Source organism: Artibeus jamaicensis, unplaced genomic scaffold (genome assembly GCF_021234435.1).
Source record: "Artibeus jamaicensis isolate MK-2021 breed Jamaican fruit bat unplaced genomic scaffold, CSHL_Jam_final contig_1284, whole genome shotgun sequence".
Taxonomy (NCBI): Eukaryota; Metazoa; Chordata; class Mammalia; order Chiroptera; family Phyllostomidae; genus Artibeus; species Artibeus jamaicensis.
Window position 1 is genome coordinate 1,966,237 of NW_026521249.1, and position 22,094 is coordinate 1,988,330.

At 42.2% G+C, this 22,094-nt stretch overlaps 1 protein-coding gene across 10 annotated transcripts in view; it reads left to right on the forward strand.

Annotated features, from left to right (window-relative positions):
• The window catches only part of MGAT5 (alpha-1,6-mannosylglycoprotein 6-beta-N-acetylglucosaminyltransferase), a 346,996-nt gene that overhangs the window by 114,673 nt on the left and 210,229 nt on the right, over window positions 1-22,094 (forward strand). For 6 of the 10 annotated variants that reach the window (XM_053666802.1, XM_053666815.1, XM_053666807.1 and 3 more), the window contains one exon: window positions 17,718-18,085. In XM_053666802.1, the coding sequence (XP_053522777.1) occupies window positions 17,845-18,085 (241 nt within the window). In that variant the 5' untranslated portion in view covers window positions 17,718-17,844. Of the gene's footprint in view, window positions 1-12,920; window positions 12,994-17,494; window positions 17,623-17,717; window positions 18,086-22,094 lie in introns of those variants that run through there. The other 4 variants (XM_053666836.1, XM_053666817.1, XM_053666819.1 and 1 more) reach the window with 4 other exon arrangements.

The following is a 22,094-nucleotide window of genomic DNA, read 5'->3' on the forward strand; positions in this document are numbered from 1 at the left end:
TGATACAAGGAACAACTTTCCACAGATGCATGAGTCCTCATGGCTAGCTGTATATTAAAATCACCAAGGCAGTTTATAAATAAAAATGCCCCTCCTTGACACCTCTGATGGAGTAGGTCACCTGGATATTTATATTTTTTTAAAAGGAGCCCAGGAAATTCTGAAGTTCATCAGTGATGGGAGGCCCGGTTTGGGCATCTCCTAACTTGGTGGGCAGGAGGCCTTCCTGAGAATGATCTGTGGTAGCTTGAGTTAACTAGTCATTTGTGTTATCGGAGGGCTTGTGACCAGATCCCAGTCGGGTTGACACAAGATATTTGCAGCATTTTGGAAAGTTCACCTTGGTTTATAAACTGGGAGGGATGGTTGTGTTCCTCCCTAAGAAAATTCAGGCTTGGGACATTACAGCCCAGGACCTGCCAAAGCCTGGGGCTGTGCTCTGTGTGCATTTACTCTAGCCCCGCGTTAGAAGAGAAGGGAAATTCATTATAAGGTTGAAAGGTGAGAGGCCTCTGAGTGGCCATCTCGGATTGTGTGTGTATGTACACACGTACGTTCCCATCTTGTCACTCATCAGCTAGTTTTTTTTTTTTAATTTAACATGGTGACCTCTGTCGGGTCAGGTGCTTGGAGGGCTGCCCCATTTCTGCAGACAGTGCAGCTGGAGCTCTCACGGGGCAGACCTGCACCAGCCCGTGTCTCTGTCCGGGCGGAGGAGCAGGCTTCTGGGGGTGGGCTCAGGGGCTTGGCAGGTTCTGGGAGCGCTGGCTGAATAATGAGCTTTACCTTGTGGACATTGCCCCACCCTTGGGGAGTAATATTGACAACTTTTATGACAGATTTTTTTTCCATCACTAGGGCCATTTTGAGCATGTTGTCATTCATGGGTATTTTCTAGAAAGAGTTGCCAGAAGTCTTATCCTCAGACAAAAAAGTACATTTTGTACTTACCATAAAGATTCCTTTGCAGCTCTTCTGTCCTTTGGCTCTTGGTGAAAGCAAATCTTCTGAGCATTTTCATTCAACACAGAAAAGCTACCTAACAAATTTACACACTCTGTGATCTCTTCACTGACTATTCCTCCTCTTCTTAGAGAGTCATTATCGACCTGTCAGAATGCGTGTTCATGGTTTCCTGGGCTGGAAGCCAGATGGCAATCCTTTCTTTAGAAGACTGCCTGATGTAGCATCATGCAGACTTTGCTTTTCAAAGCCTTCTTCCCTGTGCCTGTTGCTTTCATAGACTAGGATCTTGGTGGGGCAAAGCCCCAGTGCCATGTACTAATTAGTAAAGGGGGCACAGCCAGCCTAGAATGAGCTCCTTGGCTGGTGCCAAGATGGTGTTGTCACTGAAGGATGTGGAAGAAAATACTCATCTGTCAGTCATCTTGGGACAGTGTCGGGATTGGGCCCCCCTCATATCTGTGTGGTCTTTAGTCTTAGCACAGGGCAGTGTGCCTGCTCATCTCTAGGCCTTTGATTGACTTCTGAGTTCCCCTTCTCCTTGCTCTGCAGTGTCGTTCTGTGGGCTTACTTTTGCTGAACCCCTTCCTGTTGTGTGGGTACGGCTCTACAGATTGCTAGAGGCAATGGTTCTCAACCGGAGTGCTTGTATCCTCTAGGGAACATCTGGCAATGTCCGGAGACAGTTTTGATTGTCCCAGTTGGGGGGCGGAGGGTTCTCATGGCATCCAGTGGTAGAGGGCAGGGAGACAGAGCAGAGCACAGCCCTGCAGCAAAAAACTGTCTGGCTTCAGAGGTCACTTGTGCCAGGGATTGAGAAATCCTGGGTCAAACGGGGTTTATTTCATTTTTCAGGGACCCATGCTTTTTGGTTTTGGTTAATGTTTTCAGAATTCTTGGAGTTGCTACGGTTTCATTTTTTTGTTGATGGGAAATTCTGTCAACTGTGAATAACCTGTGGGCCTGGTGAGTGAAACTGACGAAAGTGCGAAGATCTTATCTGATGCAGCGGCAGCTTCCCTCTCACTCCTGTGTCCCCTTTGTCTACCTCCCAGAAATGCGTACACCCAAGAAGCCAAGTCAGAATACAAGCACCAAACATTCCTTCCCCATTGTTTTCCCTGCCCCTCGCACCCTCTAGTGGACATGGCTGTGTGTGAAGTCACCAGGGGATGGGGCGGGAGCCAGCAGAGGGCAGGGTGGGGGCCTGTTCTGGATGAGTCATTGGCCTTAATACAGTATTTGAAGATTTATTTTGCCATTGACACCAGATACGGAGTCCTGGACTACACTCAGTAGATCTTGCATCTGTGAGGCAAATACCCACTTCAGGGGGCGGAGGGTTCCTTCCCCACCCACACTAAGAATGCAAGTGTAGCGTAATAAGTGAAAGCTCTGGGCACAGCCTGTTGTGGTTTGATCACTTCAAATATAAAAGAGAGTGGACTGTTTTAAAACCCCAGATATTAACAAGGTTTCCCCACAACACAGGCCATTGCTCATGAGTAAGCCTGTGTCTGGCAACAGTTTAGTGGGCTTCTAATAAAGCCAGGATGAAGACTGAATTTTAAAAAAAGCCTCCCCAAGAATACCAAAGGTGTGTTGTCTTAGTGGGTGTCTTTCAGCTAGTGACTCAAAATAAGACTTGTTTAGCTAGCTCTAAAGAGAACAGGCTGTTTTCACTTAGAATGTGCTTTTCCTGTTTGTAAAGAAAAGTTGCAGAATTTGTCAGAGGACTGAGTTATGAAAGTGGAAAGAAGGGCCCCTGTCCATACCTGCTCTGGGCACCTCTGTCGGCCGAGTTCCTCCACTCCCTGGAGTGGGAGGAGGCCCAGGGGTGATCATCACAGCTGTCAAGGACTCGCACTTCAGGCTGGGGGCTGTTGCCACATGGGCCGTGTGCCCGGACTCAAGTTGGTGGCACCAGGCCTGTGTGTCCCGGCCATGCAGGGAACTGAAGAACCAACCTCAGAGCGTCTTCCCAGGAATTGGGACTTATTTTGGAGGAAAAGCTGCTTTGCTCTTCTTTCCTTCCTCCTCCTTGCCTTCTCCTTTTAGTGACAGAAGACAACTGTATTCCCAGACCATCTGTCTTCCTTGTACCAGTATTTCTGTAAATTTGTATTTTTTCTTTCTATCACCTGTTGATTCTCTCTACTCGTTTAGGTAGGTGGGATGTCGCATTAGACCTACAGCTCCTTAAATTCACCAGACTGCAGTTTCTGCGTTGTGTTTTGCGTTGATAAGTGTCTTCTGTTTTGAGTTTCTGCAGGTGGGTGGTAGTTGCAGCTCAGTTTGGTGGAGACCGTGTCATATTAAGAAGCAGATCTGGGGCTTCAGTGGACTTGACTACAGTTCGATTCCGACTCTAACCGGAAAACAGAGCATTCTCTGGGCCTCCATGTCTTCCTCTGTAAATTGAGGGTTTGTACTTGCTTATTATTTCCTGACGCAAAATCTAATGTCTTCCAGTCTATATAAAGTCTGCAAGTTAAAAATTACACATTTTAATTCATATTTCCTACCAAAGTGTTCATTAGGCAAGTGAGCTGCTCAGATGAAATTTGGTAAAATGGTGTGTAGTCATTTCAAAGTTAGCGTCTGATTGATTTATATGTATTTATACCACATTTTGGTTGCATGGTAGTGGCAATTCAGGTTCATCCTGATTGCAGATGGGAATGGCTACCATTTTTTAAAGCAATTTTCCAAGCACTCACGTTTAATGTAGTTGATACAGAGGCTGGAAATGAAGTAGTTGAAAACCGTTCGAAAGTTGAATCATTAACATTATCTAAAGACTGTTGTTGCTTCTTGTAATTAGGAAGTCAAACAAGAAATCTCTGAAACTTATAATTTATGACTGACTCTCATCTAGCATTTAATTACTCAAGTGTTCTCTTTCGTAGCATTTTCCATTAGTAGCTACATATAGACTGGAATTTAATAAAACAAGTAAGTAAACCAGACCACTGCCAAGCATTACTTTTCTGACCAAAAAAACACAGAAATTCAAAGTTCAAATTCTAGATAGAGAAGTAGCTAGGGAAGTTTTGTTCTGAATCTCTAGAGTGTACCTTGATACATATACTTATTTATTGTCCCCAGTATCTTAAAATTTGGCAAAATTTTTAAACAGAACACAATTCAAAAATAAATAAATTAAATTAAAACATTCGTGGAACCTCTGAAACATCTCTGGGAATCCTGACATCCATTGGAACAGCTTGAAAACCAGTAACTAGGAGCACCAACCCCTCACTCATCCAGCTGTCCCGGTGGTTTGTGGTTCTACAACTTTCCCCCTTTCATACATACAGAAACTAACACAGACGGACTTCACTAGGATCACACAGTGGCAACAGGTGGAATAAGCTGTAGATCAAAGATTTGCAGGCCTTGGGTGCAGGGACTCTCAGCTCCTCCTCACCACCCTTGCACGACTTCCTCTGAGCACCAGTGATGAAACAGGTGGCCTCCATCAAAGGTCCTAGCACTGGTTTCCCCTCCCATTCTCTCTGTCCTGGACATTTTTGTTCCCTCAGCCACTGCCTCTTCCAGAATTCTTTTCTGGAGCTTTTCCCCTCTCCTTTTTCTCTTGTAGTTCCTGTCTACTACCATAACCGCTGTAGCCAAGCCCATCTCGTTCAGGGCACAGTGATTGTCACTGGTATGTGGCAAGATCCTGGGGTAAAGGCTTCTGACAGGTCAAGTACCACCAATAGTCTCAGGGAGCTGGGTTCTTTGTGATTCACACCAAAAGGGGGCCTTGGAGTCATTGCTTATTTGTGTTCATCTCATTTCTACCATCCTGTCCTTTCATCTGCTGCCACAATATGCAAGGCATGGCCATCTCTGGCATTTCCTATCTCTGGGAAATTTACAGTTAGAGGTGAAAAAAAGGATTACTCTACAGAGCAGTGGGTGAGACGCTCTCTAGAGCACAGGCTGCTGTGAATGCCCAAGGAGGATGAGCGCTCCTCTCTCTGGGAAGCTTGATGCAGGAGGTGGGGTCCAGTTGTGAGATGGGGTGGGATTTCCCAAGGTAGCTTGGGTGAGCACAGCAGACTCAAGATTTCTTGAAAGTTATTGCTGAGGATGAGGCTAAAAATAGGCCTCCATTTGCTTATCTATTTTTCAGTTGATAGCCACCAGTAGAAGACAGATATGAAGTCGTTCAGGTGGTATGCGGTTAGGACAGAAAAGGTATGCTAAGTTAGAGTGGCACTGCCCCATGTGAATGTTGGACCAGCAAGCAGTGACGGGATTGTCCCGTGGGGCTTTTGGAAGAGATCAGGTTGGTGTAGTTGGGGCTGGCATTGCTCCTGGAGGAGTGGTCATTTCCCATTTCATTCATCCTCTGAAGAGACAGGTTCTGATATATGAAGTGGGGCATTGGATGGTCACCTGAAGGAAATGCTCCATCAGTCTGGTTTTTAGTCCTTTGGAACTGGTTTGTTTTTCAGGGTGTTCTCAGGTGGTTCGAGAAATTAGCCTTAAGGCAGGCCATGAGCCTTCCAATTGGTGGCCTGTGAGATTGAGCGTGTAAGAACAGCTATGTCTGCTGAGCTGGTGGCAAATTTCTCCAAGTAATATCCTTTTGTTGCTAGGTGGTCAGCCCTTAGTAATGGTACAGCCTGGTCCTGGCCTCTCAGTGGGGAATGAGGGAAGAGCTGGGTCCTTGCTGGGCTGGGAGTCTTCTCTGCCCACCTGCAAGTACAGCTTCTCTCCACCCCCAGCTTTGGAGGTGAGTTCCCCCCCCCCAGCTTTATTGAGATACAATTCACATATACAGTTCTCCCTTTTAAAGTGTGTCATTCAGCGAGTTTTAATGTATCCACAGAATTGTGCATCTCTCACCACAAATTTTAGAACATTTTCTTTACCCTCCAGAATAAACACCCCATGCCTTAGTTGTCCCCTCCCAATACCCCATCCCCTCAAGTCCTAAGCAACTGCTATTGTACTTGCTGTACCTATAGGTTTGTCTGTTACTAGACATTTCATATAAATAGACTCATTGTGGACTTTTGTGGCTGCCTTTTTTTCCCCCTTCACTTAGAGAAATGTTTTCAGGGATTATCCATGTTGGAGTAGTTCGTTTCTTTTTATTGACAATATTCCATTGTAGGACTGTACCCCATTTGGCTTATCCATTTGTCAGTTGATGGACATGTGGGTTGCTTCATTTTTTATTTATTATGAATAGTGTTCCTATGAACATTAGTGCACAGATTTTTGCATGGACATATGTTTTCATTTCTGTTGGGAGAATTCCTGGGGGCAGGGTTGTCTGGGTCACATGGTAACTCTGGGCTTACCATTTGAGGAACTGCCGAAGTATTTTCCACACCAGCTGCACCCTTGCACATTCCCACCAGCAGGGCTTCAGTTTCTCTGCATCCTCACTAGCACTTGTTCTTATATGTCTTTTTTGATTATAGCCATGCTGATGAGTGTGAATTGGCATATCATTATGATTTGCATTTGCATTTTCCTAATGGCTGTTGATGTTGAGCAGCTTTTCATGTGCCTTTTTTTTGCATTTAAAAATTTTCTTTCCTGTGTCAAGGCCTAAGGCCTTTTATTTAATATGTAATCTTATTTTTTCCATTACCATTTAGTCTCCTTATACCCCCCCACCACAGTAGTCACCACCCTGTTGTTCATGTCCATGAGTCCTTTTTGCTTTTTGCTCAAACTCTCTGCCCCCTAACCTCCCCTCCCACCACTAGCTGTCATCTGCTCTCCATCTATGAGTTTGTATCTGTTTTGCTTCTTAGTTCAGTTTGTTTGTTAGATTCCATATATGAGTGAAATCATATGATATTTGTTTTCCTCTGGTTTATTTCACTCAGTATAATGTCCTCTGGGTCCATCTATATTGGTGCAAAGGGTAAAATTTTCTTCTTTATGACTGAATAGAATTCCATTGTGTAAATGTCCCACAGTTGTTTTATCCAGTCATCCACTGGTGGACACTTGAGTTGCTTCCATATCTTGGCAATTATAAATAACACTGCAATGAACATAAGGGTGTTTGCGGTCTTTCAAATTAGTGTTTGGGGTTCCTTCGGATATATTCCCAGAAGTGGGATCCCTGGGTCAAAACGTAGATACATTTTTAAGTTTTTGAGGTGTCTCCATACTGCTTTCCACAGTGGCTGCACCCATCTGCATTCCCATCAGCAGTGCAACAGGGTTCCCCTTTCTCCACATCCTCACCAGCACTTGTTTTTTGGTTTATTGATGATGGCCATTCTGACATATGTGACGTGGTGTCTCATTGTGGTTTTAATTTTCATTTCTCTGAGGATTAGCAACCTTGAGTATCTTTTCACATGTCTATTGGCCACCTGAATGTCTTCCTTGGAGAAGTGTCTATTCAGGTCTTTTGCTCATTATTTAAAATGAATTGTTTGTTTTATTGGTTTTGTTTTGTAAGTACTTTATAAATTTGGGATATTAACCCCTTACCAAATGTATTGATGAATATGTTCTGCCATTCTGTGGCTTGTCTCTTTATTTTATTGACAATTTTCTTTGCCACACAAAAACTTACTAGTTTGATGAAGTCCCATTTTTTTCTTTTGTTTCTCTTGCCTGGGGAGATATACCCAATAAAAAATTTCTATGAGCTATGTCTGAGATTTTGCTGCCTATGTTTTCTTCTAGGATTTTTATGGTTTCATGTCTAACATTGAAGACTTTGATCCATTTTGAATTTATTCTTGTGTGTGGTGTAAGAAGGTGGTTTATTCTCATTTCTCTGCACCTATCTGTCCGGTTTTCCTAACACCAGTTATTGAATAAACAATGTTTAGCCCATTGTATGTGCTTGCTTCCTCTGTTGAATATTAATTGACTATGAAGGTGTGGGTTTATTTCTGGGCTCTGTTCTGTCCCACTGATCTGTGTGTCTGTTTTTATGCCAGTTCCATGCTGTTTTGATTACTATGATCTTGTAGTAAGAATAGTTTGATATTTGGTAGTGTGAGTCCTCCAACTTTGTTCTTCTTTCTCAGGATCATTGTTGCCATGCAGGATCTTTTGTGGTTTCATATAAAGTTTTGGAATATTTGTTCTAGTTCTGTAAAATATGCCATTGGAATCTTGATAGGAATTGCATTGTATCCATAGATTGCTTTGGGTAATATAGACATTATAATGTTGTTTATTTGCCCTATTCATGAGCATGTATGTGCTTCCATTTACTTGTATTTTCTTCAGTGTCTTATAATTTTCTTAGTACAGGTCTTTTACATCCTTGGTTAGGTTTATCCCTAGCTATTTTATTCTTTTTGAAGCCCTTGTAAATGGCATTGTCATCTTAATTTTTCTTTGTTAGTTTGTTATTGGCATATAAAATGCAACTTTAATCTGAATATTAATTTTGTACCCTGCTACTTTGCTGAATTCCTTTATCTGTTCTAGTACTTGGTGGACTCTTTTGGGGTTCTCTTTGTACAGTATCATGTCATCTGCAAATAAAGACAGTTTTACTTCTTTCTTTTCAATTTGGATGCCTTTTATTTCTTCTTGTTTAGTTGCTGTGACTAGGACTTCCAGTACTATGTTGAATAAGAGGTGAAAACAGACATCCCTTGTCTTGTTCCCTATTCTAAGGGGAATGCTTGTAGTTTTTTCCCATTGAATATGATACTGGCAGTTGGTTTGTCATACATGGCCTTTGTTATGTTTAGGTATGTTCCCTCTATTCCCACTTTGCTGAGAGATTTTATTGTAAATAGGTGCTGCATTTTATCAAAAACTTTTTCTACATCTATTGATATAATCGTACAGTTTTTATCCTTCATTTTATTTAGGTGGTAAATTACATTTATTGATGTGCAAATGTACCAACCTTGCATTCCCAGAATAAATCCCACCTGATCATGGTGTATGATCTTGTTGATGCATTGCTGTATTCATTTTGCTAATACTTTGTTGAGGATTTTAGCGCCTATGTTCATCAGGGATATTGTCCTATAAATTTCCTTCATTGTAGTGTCTTTATCTGGTTTTGGTACTAAAATAATGCTGGCCTTGTAAAGTGAGTTTGGGAGCCTCCCCTTCTCTTGAATTTTATGAAATAGTTTGAGAGGTCTTAGTTCTTCTCAGAATGTTTGGTAAAATTCACCTGTGAAGACATCTGCTCCAGGGCTTTTGTTTGTTAGGAGTTTTTTGACGACTGCTTCAATTGTATTAGCTGTAATCTGTCTATTCAGGTTCTCTGATTCTTCCTGATATATTTTTGGAAGACAGTATGTTTTTAAGAATTTATCCATTTTGTCCAGGTTGCCCAGTTTGTTGGCCTATAGTTGTTCATAATATTTTCTTACAATCTTTTGTATTTGGTGTTAGTTGTTATTTCTTCTCTTTCATTTCTGATCTTGTTTCTTTGGGTCTTTTCTCTTTTTTCCTTAATGACTCTGTTTAAAGATTTATCAATCTCATTTATCTCTTCAAAGAATCAGCTCTTGGATTCATTAATCTTTTGTATTTTTTTTTTAGATTCTATTTTATTTCTTTCTGCTCTGATCCTAATTATTTCCTTTCTTCTACTCACATTGGGCTTTGTTTGTTGCTCCTTTTCAAGTTCCTTTAAGTCCGAAGTTGTATTGTTTATTTGAGCGTTTTCATGTTTTTTTGAGCTAGGCCAGTAGAGCTATGAATTTCCTTCATAGGAAATTGCTTTCCCACCACTGAGAAAGATTTTGGATTGTCGTGTCTTCGTTTCCACTGTTTTCAAGTTGTCTTTTGATTTCTTCCTCGATCTCATTGTTGACCCATTCATTGTTTAATTGCATGTTATTTAGCTTCCATGTTTTTCCATGTTTTTCAGTGTTCTTTTTGTGGTTGATTTCTGTTGTCACAACACTGTGGTCAGAGAAGATGCTTGATATGATTTCAATCTTCTTAAATTTATTGAGACTTGGTTTGTGTCCTAACATGTGGTCTATCCCAGAAAATGTTCCATGTGCCTTGAAAAGTATGTATATTCTGCTGCTTTGGGGTGAAATGCTCTGAACATTACAATGAAACTCATTTGATCTAGTGTATCTTTTATGGCCACTGTCTCCTTGTTGAGTTTCTGCCTGGAATATCTATCCATTGAAGTCAATGGGGTGTTAAAATCCCCAACTATGGCTGTATTTCTGTCAACCTGTCCTTTTATGTTCATCAAAATTTGCTTCACATATTTAGGTGCTCCTGTGTTGGGTATATAAATGTTTACTAGGGTTTTATCTTCTTGTTGGATTGTTCTTTTTACCATAACATAGTATCCTTCTTTGTCTCTTACTATAGTGTTGGTTTTAAAGTCTATTTTGTCAGATATAAGTACTGCAACCCCAACTTTTTTTTCTTTTCTATTTGCATGAAATATCTTTTTCTAACCCTTTACTTTTAGTCTGTGTGTATCTTTCAATCTGAGATGGTCTCTTGGAGGCAGCATATGTACAAGTCTTTTCTTATTGATTCAGCTACCTTCTGGGTTGGGTATTTAGGCCATTTGCATTTAAGGTGATTATTGATAGATATGTATGCAGTGCCATTTTATTGTTAGACCACTTTCCTATAGTTTTTTTCTTTTCTTTTTCTCTTTTTTTATTATTTTTCTTCTTAAAGCAAAAAAAAAAAGACATTCATTTATTATTTGTTGCAGTACTGGTTTGGTGTTAACAAAGTCCTTTAGCTTTTCCTTGTCTGGGAAGCTCCTTATTTTTTCCTTCTATTTTATTTAAAAAAATTTTTAAAAGATTTTATTTATTTATATTTAGAGGGAAAGGGAAGGAGAGAAGGAGAGAAATATCAGTGTATGGTTGCCTCTCGTGAGTCCCCTGCTGGGAACTGGCCTGCAACCCAGGCATGTGCCCTGACTAGGAATCGAACCGTGATCATGTGGTTCTCAGGCCCATGCTCAATCCACTGAACTACACCAGCCAGGGCTATTTAAAAAAAATTTTTTTTAAATATATTTTATTGATTATCCTATTACAGTTGTCCCATTTTTTCCCTTCACTCCCCTCCGCCCTGCATACCCCCTCCCACCTACATTTCCCCTCTTTAGTTCATGTCCATGGGTCATACGTATAAATTCTTTGGCTTCTACATTTCCTATACTATTCTTACCCTCCCCCTGTCTATTTTTTACCTACCATTTATGCTACTTATTCTCTGTACCTTTTCCCCCTTTCTCTCTTTCCCGCTCCGCCACTGATAACCCTCCATATGGTCTCCATTTCTGTGGTTCTGTTCCTGTTCTAGTCGTTGGCGTAATTTGCTTTTATTTTTGTTTTAGGGGTGGTGGTTAATGATTATGAGTTTGCTGTCATTTTACTGTTCATATTTTTTATCTTTTTCTTAGATATGAAATATTAAGTCCCTTTAACATTACAGAATGTTAAAGGGACTTAACATTTCATATAGTAAGGGCTTAGTGATGATTAACTCCTTTAACTTGAACTTATCTGAAAAGCACTTGCTCTGCCCTTCCATTCTAAATGAAAGCTTTGCTGGATAGAGCAATCTTGGGTGTAGGTCCTTGCCTTTCATGACCTGGAATACTTCTTTCCAGCCCCTTATTGCCTGTAAAGTCTCTTTTGAGAAATCAGCTGACAGTCTGATGGGAACTGATGTGTAGGCCACTGTCTCCTTATCTCTTGCTGCTTCTAGGATTCTCTCCTTCATTTTAATCTTGGCTAATATAATGATGATGTGCCTTGGTGTGTTCTTTCTTGGGTCCAACTTCTTTGGTACTCTCTGAGCTTCCTGGACTTCCTGGAAGTGTATTTTCTTTGCCAGATTGGGGAAGTTCTCCTTTATTATTTGTTCAAATAAGTTTTCCAGTTGTTGCTCTTCCTCTTCTCCTGCTGGTACTCCTTATAATTCGGTTGTTGAAATGTTTAAAGATGTCCTGGAGGTTCCTAAGCCTCTCCTCATTTTTTTGAATTCTTGTTTCTTTATTCTTTTCCAAGTGGGTGTTTCTTTCTTCCTTCTGGTCCACTCCATTGATTTGAGTCCCAGTTTTCTTCCCATCACTATTGTACATTTTCCTTTATTTCACTCAGCATAGCCTTCATTTGTTTCATCTAATTTGCAACCCAATTTGACCAATTCTATGAGCATCCTGATCAGCAGTGTTTTGAACTGTGTATCTGATAGGTTGGCTATCTCTTCATTGCTTAGTTGTATTTTTTCTGGAGCTTTGATCTGTTCTTTCCTTTGGGCCATTTTTTTTTAAATCATGACATGCCTGTTGCATAGTGAGGGGTGGAGCCTTAGGTGTTCATCAGTGCCGGGTAACCCACATTGCTGTGTTGTGTCATTGTAAGTAGGGGACATACAGCAACAAGAGGGAACACTGGCTCTTGCTTTGCTCTCTGCCAGATTTTAGTCACTTCCCCAGATTCCCACAAGCAAATCGGGCCCTTCTGGTGCTGATTCCCGGGTGGGTTGGCTCGTATACATTCTAACACCTGTGGGTCTTTCCATCGAACTCTCCTGTGAGCCTTGGTGTTTGTCCCACTGCTGCCTCAACCTCCACAGGCATTTTCAGTCTGTGGTTTGAGGCTTTATTTCCCCATGCTAGGGCCCTGGGTCTCGCAGTCCATTCCACTCCCCAGTTGTTTCTCCCGGTTTATCTGCATGAGAATGTGGGACCACCCAGTCTGCAATCTGCTGCCTCACTGGGTCCACCTGCTGCTGCCTTGCTGGCCAGCTGCAGCCTCCCCCCACTGCTCCACAATCTGCTGCCTCACTGTGCTGCTAGCCTCTGCCTTGATGTGAGTTATCTCTGCCCAGCTGCCTGTCTCTGTCCCTCCTACTGTTCTGGATGAATATGTCTTCTTTAACTCCTTGGTTGTCGGACTTCCATACAGTTCCATTCTCTGTCAGTTCTGGTTGTTTTTGTTTTTGCTTTTAAATTGTTGTTGTCCTTCTTTTGCTTTTGCAAGGAAGCACAATATGTCTACCTGTGCCTCTGTCTTGGCTGGAAGTTTCTCCTATTTTAAATGATAGCCTTGCTGGGTAAGTCCTTGTATTTCATTAACTTGAATATTTCACACAATTCTCTTCTGGCCTGAAATGTTTCTGTTGAGTAATCAGATGACAGTCTAATTGGTGCTTCCTTGTAGGTAACTGCCTGCTTTTCTCTTGCAACTAATAGGATTCTCTCCTTGTCTTTTTTTTTTTGTATATTTTATTGATTATGCCATTACAGTTGTTCTATTTCCCCCCTTTCCTTGTCTTGAAGCCTTGTCATTTTAGTTATGATGTGTCTCAGCATAGTCCTCTTTGTGTCCAACTTGTTTGGGACTCCCTAAGCTTCCTGGACTTGTGCAACTTTTTCCTTCACCACATTAGGGAAGTTGTCAGTTATTATTTCTTCAAATATGTTCTCACTCTCTGGCTCGCTTTCTTCTCCTTCTGGTATTCCCATGATGCAAATGTTGTTACACTTCACGTTGTCTAAAATGTGTCTTAAGCTGTCCTCATTTTTTAAATTCTTTTTTCTTTTCACTGCTCTACCTATTTTTTTCTTCCAAATCACTGATTCAGTCCTGTGCTTCATCTAACCTACTGTTTACTCCTCCAAGTATATTATTTATCTCAGATATTATGTTCTTTATTTCTGACTGATTCTTTTTCATGGTTTCTATGTCTTTTTCGTGCTGTCGAGTATCCTTATAATCATTACTCTAAACTCTGTATCTGACAAATTGCTTACTTCCATTTCATCTAGTTCTTGCTGGAAAATTCTCTTGTTCTTTCATATGAGATATCTGTTTTTTCATCTTCCTATTTTGACTGCTTCTTTGTATTTTCTGCCTTAGATGTTAAAGTAATTAGCCACTAACCTGAACAGTTGTTAATGTGATCAATCTGTGATCAGCAGTCAGGCTTAAGCACCACAGGGCAGGGCTGTTGCTTCCTCTCTGGCTGATGCCATTCAGAGAGGAGCACTCTCGCCTGAGAGAGAACTCCTGCTGTATAAGGAGTGATTCAGCACATGGATCCTGACTGCTATTCCCTCTGTTCTCTCCCAGGACTGCCAACCCCAGACTCTCCTCAGGCATCTTTAGTCCACTCTGCCCTCCCTTTGCCAGGACCCAGAGTAAGTGGCTGCAAACAAAATTTTTTGTGTTGGCCCTTTAAAAGGCTCTCTGCATTTCCAGCCATCTCTCTCTGGCCAATAGAACCTGTGCTGTTTTTCATAGCTGGATGTTAATCTGTGTTCCTTTCCAGCTCTGGTGCTGTAGTCTGGGAACTTAGACCCACACTTCTGGTTTAGACCACACACTTCTCAGGGGGAATCCCCCCTGGACACTAAAATATCCCTCTGGAACCTCAGCTGCCACCCTTGGGAGTCTAGCCAGCTCTCTCATATCCTCCACACACCCTACCAGTCACATTGTGCTGAAGTGTTTTCTTCTGTCTGTCTTTGGTTGCAAGGCTTCTCACCAGCTAGTGTTCAGTTGGTTATTCAAGATAATTTCTCTAGAATTTAGTTGTAATTCCAGATTGATCCTAGGAGGAGGTTAGGGTAGCTTCCACTGACTCCTCCACCGTCTTGGATCTCCAGTGTCCGCTTAATTTTTTTAATTAAAAGGGTTGATGTATTTTCTTGCCAAAGATCTTTGACCACATTTGGAAAGGTGGAAGCCAGATATTGTGTTGAGGAGTGAATAGGGGAAAAAAGAAGTGAGTGTGGCTCCTTTAAGAATGGCAGGAGTAGAGGAAGGAATGTTAGGGTGGTTGGTGGCAGTGACTGATCTAGAAGTTTAACTCATTGCAAACAGATTTGGTTCAGACTTCTTTCTGGAGGAGAGCAGAGGAGGTCATGGCTTCCCTGGCAGTCACCACTCTGGTTGGTGACAAGGCCTCCTGAGATATGCTGTCTAGTCCTTTGTTGTGCCAATCAGTTCCAGTGGGCTAAAGGATTTGTTTGTTGGAAGGTCTAGAGGCAGGCAGATTCTTGGCCTCACAGACAACTTTTTAATCGCTATTGTTCTTTACCAAAAAGAAGGTCCAGCCACTTCCTGAGGAACTAGGGGCACTGGCTCCTGGATAATCAGCCCCTCGAGGGAGGGACCTCTGTCATGTTTGTTGCTCAGTCCTCAGGACCCAGTGACAGCAGTGCTCAGCATATGCTTGTAGAACGAATGGAAGCAGCAAAGATGGCAGGTGCCGCCCAGCATTTAGAGAGGCCGGAAAAGTGCCGTAGTGCCCGGATTACTAGTTCACTTAGTCAGTGAGTATTTCATTGTGCCCCTGTCCTCAGGTCTTTCTCTGAAAGGGTATGCCAGGAATCCCTTAGAGCAGGGGTGTCAAACTCATTTTCACTGGGGGCCACATCAGCCTCGAGGTTGCCTTCAAAGGGCTGAATGTAATTTCAACCCCTTAATAGTTAAGGAGTAGTTACATTTATACAGTCCTAAAATTATTTTGGCCCTTTGAAGGCAACAATGAGGCTAATGTAGCCCTTGGGGAAAATGAGTTTGACACCCCTGCCTTAGAAGATGTCCTGGGATTCCACACAGACACCAATAGAACAGCCAAAGCAGCAGCAGGCAGTTTTAAACTGCAGAGTAGGAAAGAGCATCATAGGCTGGAGTGGTGGGGAAAGTGCTCTGAGGCTTCATGGGCAGGGGCAGGGGCAGGGCAAGGCCAGCCCGGTGCAGGGAGCAGCCTCCTTGGAGATGGGGAGACCCTGAGAAAATCCGCCAGGCTGTGGTGCTAGCAGAGCAGCAGGGGTGTAGGGTGGGGATGGCACAGAGGAACTTACTTAGGTGATGAAGTGGTGTGAGACAGACTTCAGGCCACCTTGCGTTAGCAGTGGGGTGGGGTGGCATGATGGTGGCAACCCTCTGCCGGAGTCAGAGGCTCTTAGACTTGGGCAGGCATCAAAATCACATGGAGGGCTATTGAAGCACAGCCTGCTCTGTCCCTCGCCCCGCCCCCAGAGTTTCCGATTCGATAGGTCTGGAGTGGGGCCTGAGATTTGCATTTCTCACTTTTGCTCTTTTTGCTGCTGAGTCAGGGGCCCCACTTTGAAAACAAGCAGCCTAGAATTTTCTTGTTAAGGGTCAGTAATAAACATTTTATCCTCTTAGCTACTCGAGATTTCAGTCACATATTCTTATTTGTCGATTTTTACAACCCGTTTAGCATGTGCAGGCCACTCTTGGCTATAAATAAACAGGCTGGTTGGAGAGGAGGGGTTGTGTAAAGAAGGCAGAGTCTCATTTACTGACTCCCGAGTGGTCCCTTCATGTTCTGTCCTCTGCTCCGTGTTGCATGTCCCTATGCTTTTGTTTTTTATTCTCTGAAACAGACATAATATTGATCGGTCTTACCATATGAGATTCTTATAAGAGTTCAGTGAGCTAAGGCACAAAACAGCATTAACCACAATGCCTGGGACATACCTAGAATTTATTTATTATTTACTATTAGCATTGTAGTGTTCCTACCCATTACCAGTGACTCTTGATAGGCAAGGGAAGGGCAGTGAAAGAGGAAGACCAACATAGATTCACTGCATCGCATCCTGCAAGCGCCAAGATTTTGTTATTTTTTCTTAGGTTGTTCATGAAGAAGAGTCTTCTGAACTGAAACTTATGCACACTGTGAATACCTCCCGGCTTAGTCCCCCTTAGGAGACCCTCGCTCAGCCTTTCCCTTGGCACACTTAGAAAATGGTGTCATTTTTTTAAGCTGGGTGGTTCCTGGGCCCAGGACTCTGCCTGGGGCCAGGGGGGGTTCAATAGCTGGATATCTTAGCCCACCCGCGATTCATTTTCAGCTTCTGCTTCAGCCCTATTTGTTGGGAAGCCTTGAGTTAGGACCCAGCCTGTGCTGATATCAGATTGGATCTGGTTGCACTACCTGTTTTTTTTTTTGTAAATTAAAGTACAGTTGACATACAATAGTATATTTGTTTCAGGTATACAACATACTGATGTATTGACATTTGTATTCCTTACGATGTAATGGGCAGAGGAAACTATACCTTTTAACTTCACTTTGCCTGGTGGTGTAAGTGAAACAGCCACAAGAAAGCAGGCAGGCAAATACTCCGCATTTCCTGTGAGAAGTGCTGCTGAGACGTGAGGTATAGCTTTCGCTCGTGGCGGGGAGAACTGAAAGACCGCCAAGGACCCTGGCACAGCCACTCCGTGCTGGTACCTGGGAGAGGACACCTGGTGGCCCAGAGAGATTCAGCTTGTCTTTGGACACTGCTAATGAAAGCTGGCCATGCATAAGTCATATGAGGGCTCTCTCCCCTTTCCTAGTCTGATTACCCCTGGGGGGCATTCACTTTCTTGCTCACCTGTCCAGCTGCATGCTCTAATCCTTACCAGAACACAGAATAATGACTTTGTAAGCTCACATTACAGATGTACAAAAGTGCCCTGGGGCGATACAACTCCACCCTCCACTTGAGTTTCTGCTGACGTTCAATGAAATATCCTTCTATCTACTCCTTACCTTGCAAAACAAACTTCCTGTTTTGAACTTGGGCCAGACTGGAACAGTCCTGCTACACTTGTTAACACACTGAGACACACATTTCCTCCTCTGTATTTATACAGCTTTTCGTCCCTTGGATACTAAAGTAGCAAATTAAGAAAAGAAGGAAGTTCACGTTTTAGAGTTAAGTGAAACCAGGGTTTCTGGTTTATTTTACCGTGTTTTGTTTTGCCTGTTTTGCCACAAACCACAGTGCTAACCTTCCTCCTTCTTCACAGCAGAATGAAAGAGAGGAGAGGAAATTGACTGACGCAGGAGCCGGAATGAGATGTACAGAACCACCGTGAACATGCGTTTCTCTTCTGCGCTTTAAGAGCCAACGGCAGGTGAAGTTGCCGGAGAGCAATGGCTCTCTTTACTCCATGGAAGTTGTCCTCTCAGAAGCTGGGCTTTTTCCTTGTGACTTTTGGCTTTATTTGGGGTATGATGCTCCTGCATTTTACCATCCAGCAGCGAACTCAGCCTGAGAGCAGCTCCATGCTGCGTGAGCAGATCCTGGACCTCAGCAAGAGGTACATCAAGGCACTGGCAGAAGAAAATAGGAATGTGGTAGACGGACCATATGCTGGTGTCATGACAGCTTATGGTAAGTGCTGTGCTTCTGGGCTTGATTGAACATGGTTTTGCCCCGAAAGGACCCTAGAGTCTTTCAGACTTGGTCTTGTCATGGATTGAGTGTGTCCCTTGCCACCACCTTCATGGTAGTGAATTGCACACAGAGGGACACTTTTTTAAAGTTGAAGCAATGCCCTTTGGGAGGGTCTAAGCTTTTGTACACGCTGACAGCCCCAGGAGCAATGGGGAGAACAGTTAGCATTCTATTGCTTGTATTTGCAGCTACCTTTTCCTTCCTCAACATATTTCTGGATTGTATGATTTTGTCTGGGAGAATGATCAGGAACTGTAGAAAAATATTCTCATTATCTTTCCCTAAACAAAACTTAATTAGAACTGGTAGATTGAGGTAAAGAGGCTGGGGAGGAATGTTGTGTGGATACAGAGAAACTCAGAGCTGATGCGTACCTCCCTCTGGCTAATGTGCAGGACCTCAGGACTGCGTGCTGGCTAATAGCTTTAACCTTTGACTTCTTCAGAGTTTATTGCTCGTATTTCTTGCCCTGGACTCTAAGTGTTCGCTTTGAAAGAAATCTTTTTGTACTTGTTGCTTTTTTTGTCAGTTGGTTTAAACCCTTTTTAAAATGAGGTTCAGTAAAAAAATATGCATATGCTATTTCATTTATTTTTCTTTTGGCAAAATTTATGCTTTTTAAAAATATATATATTTTATTGATCATGTCATTACACTTGTTCTATTTCCCCCCTTCATTCCCCTCTACCCTGCACACCCCTCCCCCACTATTCTCCCCCTTTAGTCTATGTTCACGTGTCTCAAGTTCTTTAGATTCTGTATTTCCCATACTATTCTTGCCCTCCCCCCATCCATTTTCTACCTACTGTCTATGCTACTTATTTTCTGTACCTTCTCCCCCCTTCTACTCCTCCCACTCCCCTGCTGCTAACCCTCCATATGATCTTCATTTCTATGGTTCTGCTCCTGATCTAGCTGTCCTTTTAGTTTGCTTTTACTTTAGGTGTGGTTGTTAATAACTATGAGTTTACTGTCCTTTCACTGCTCATATTTTTTATCTTCTTTTTCTTAGATAAGTTTCTTTAATATTTCATCTAATAAGGGCTTGGTGATATGAACTCCTTGAATTTGACCTTATCTGAGAAGCACTTTATCTGCCCTTCCATTCTAAATGAAAGCTTTGCTGGATAGATCAATCTTGGTTGTAGGTCTTTAGATTTCATGAGTTGGAATACTTCTTTCCAGCCCCTTCTTGCCTGTAAGGTCTCTTTTGAGAAATCTACTGACAGTCTGATGGGAGCTCCTTTGTAGGTGACTGTCCCCTTGTCTCTTGCTGCTTCTAAGATTCTCTCCTTCATTTTAATCTTGGCTAATGTAATTATGATGTGCCTTGGTGTGTTCCTTCTTGGGTCCAACTTCTTTGGGACTCTCTGAGCTTCCTGGATTTCCTGGAAGTCTATTTCCCTTGCCAGATTGGGGAAGTTCTTCTTTATTATTTGTTCAAATAAGTTTTCCAGTTGTTGCTCTTCTTCTTCCCCTTCTGGTACCCCTATAATTTGGATGTTGGAGCATTTAAAATGTCCTGGAGGTTCCTAAGCCTCTCCTCATTTTTTTGAATTCTTGTTTCTTCATATTTTTCTGTTTGGCCATTTTTTTTCTTCCTTCTGGTCTACTCCCTTGATTTGAGTCCCAGTTTCCTTTCCATCACTATTGGTTTCCTGTGCATTTCCATTTATTTCAATTAGTTTAGCCTTCATTTGTTCATCTAATTTGTGACTAAGATCAACCAGTTCTGTGAGCATCCTGATCAGTGTTTTGAACTCTGCATCTGATAGGTTGGCTGTCTCTTGGTCGCTTAGAATTATTGGCTCTGGGGCTTTGTGTTGTTCTTGAGCCATAATGTTTTGGTGTGTTCACGCCTGTTACGTACAAGGGGTGAAGCTTTAGGTGTTCACCAGGGCAGGGCAGCCCAGTGGCTGGGTTGTGACACTGCATGTGGGGGCGTGGTCAGAGAGGGACAATGGCAGTCCCCTCTGCTGCTTCCTGCAAGCTGCTGGGGCCTGTATGGTCTGTCTCACTGCTCGCTCCTTTGCCTGGTTTATCTGTACACGAATGTGTGACCGTGGTCAGCCTGCCGCCTCACACCCTCACTGGGTCTGCCCGTTGCAACCCATGCCAGGGATCTGCCAACTGCCACCCACACACCTGGGTCGGTCTGGCTGATTTTTCCTGGGCAACCCCGCGTGTCAGTCGCTGGCTTCGCCCCTCTTACCAGTCTGGCTGAATGGTTCCTTATTGTCAGACTTCTGTATAGTTCAATTTTCTGCATTTTGGTTGCATTTTTTTTTCTTTTACTAAAACTTTGTTGTCTTTAAACTTGGTTGTGCAAGAGGCACAGTGTTTCCACCTTTGCCTCCATCTTAGCTGGAAGTCCTCACGTGGTCTCACAAAATTTATGCTTAATATAGAAAAATTTGGAAGATAAGACCAGCAAAATAAAAATAAAAATAAAAAATAAAATCACACAAAATACTATGCGAAGAAATAACCACAATTAACATTTTTAGTGTATATCTTTGATATTTTATATATGCCTATGAAATTACACATATAAATACATATAGATGCCAAGTACTTACAAAAAACATATATACATAAATACAAAACAAAATTCCAAATGATATTTAGATTATACTGTGTTTTAGAGAAGCCACTTCCCAGCCCTGCTATAGTCACTGAGGATTGGGATGGACTTGATCTGTGGGATGAGCTGTTGCTGTTCAGTGATGTGTGTAGTCCTTGGATGGAGAATTCAGTGGCCTCTGGGTTTTAGATCCTGAGGTGTGATGTAGATGAGATACAAGAATGGGGTTGGGTGAGGAGGAAAACAGTGATGGTCCATCTAGGGACCCAATCAAGGAGTGTCCCCTGACATATGTAGAGTTCAAGTGATGATTCCCGAAATGTACAAATGTATAGTAGCCAGCTGAAGCATGAGTTCAGACACAGGGACTCATGCTCAATTATATATATATATATATATATATATATATATATATATATATATATATATATTATAATTAAGAATATATATATTATAATTAAGTATATATATATATATATTCTTTTCTTTTTGAAAGGATCCAGGAAACTTGGTTAGTTTTTAGTTTTACACACACACATATATATGTGTATTTTTGGCAAGGAGAAAATGGTGGTCTTTAGCATACAATGTGGAAATTCTTTTCCAATGCCTACTGTTTGAGTGCTCACACTGTCTGCATTTAATCTATTCCTTCATGGTGTGGCCATGCCTGTAGACGTTGGCTCCTAATATGTCTAAATACAATGCCACCTTTTTTGATTTGATGGATTAATAAAAGGAAACTCCATTTGGAAAGCTCACATTGAAAAATAACTAAATCATTTTTAGACAATGCTTTTTTAAATTGCTGACTGACTTCAAACTTCTGTAATACAGGGTGGGGCAAAACTAGGTTTATAGTTCTTTGCTGTGGAATGTAATATAATAATAATAATAATAAAATAAACTATGTTTTATGTACTCATACTGTAAACCTAATTTTCCCCCCACTCTCTGTTTCCTGTCTATTATTAGCAAACCACCAGAAAAAATAAATGAAGCCAGCTGTCATGGTTGGTATTACCAGTGTGTAATAGTCAGCGTAACACAATAGATGACAGCTGGGGGCTGGTGCTGGGAAGTGGGGGACCGATCCAAAGGGAAAAAGGACTCAGGGACATGGATGACAGCAGAGTGGTGATTGCAGGGGGTTGGAGGTATAAGAGGGATAAACTGTAATGGGAAAAATATGACAAAAGTAAATCGAAAAGAAGTACAAAATAAAATAGATGCTGTTTTCAAGTATCTGGTTTAGTGTGCCCCATTTGGGAGTGAAAGGGAGTAGTAGCCCAGGACTGGTTTCCTCCTCCCGTTTATCTCAGTCCATCAAATGTGTTCCATGGGAAGGAGAGAACCAATGGA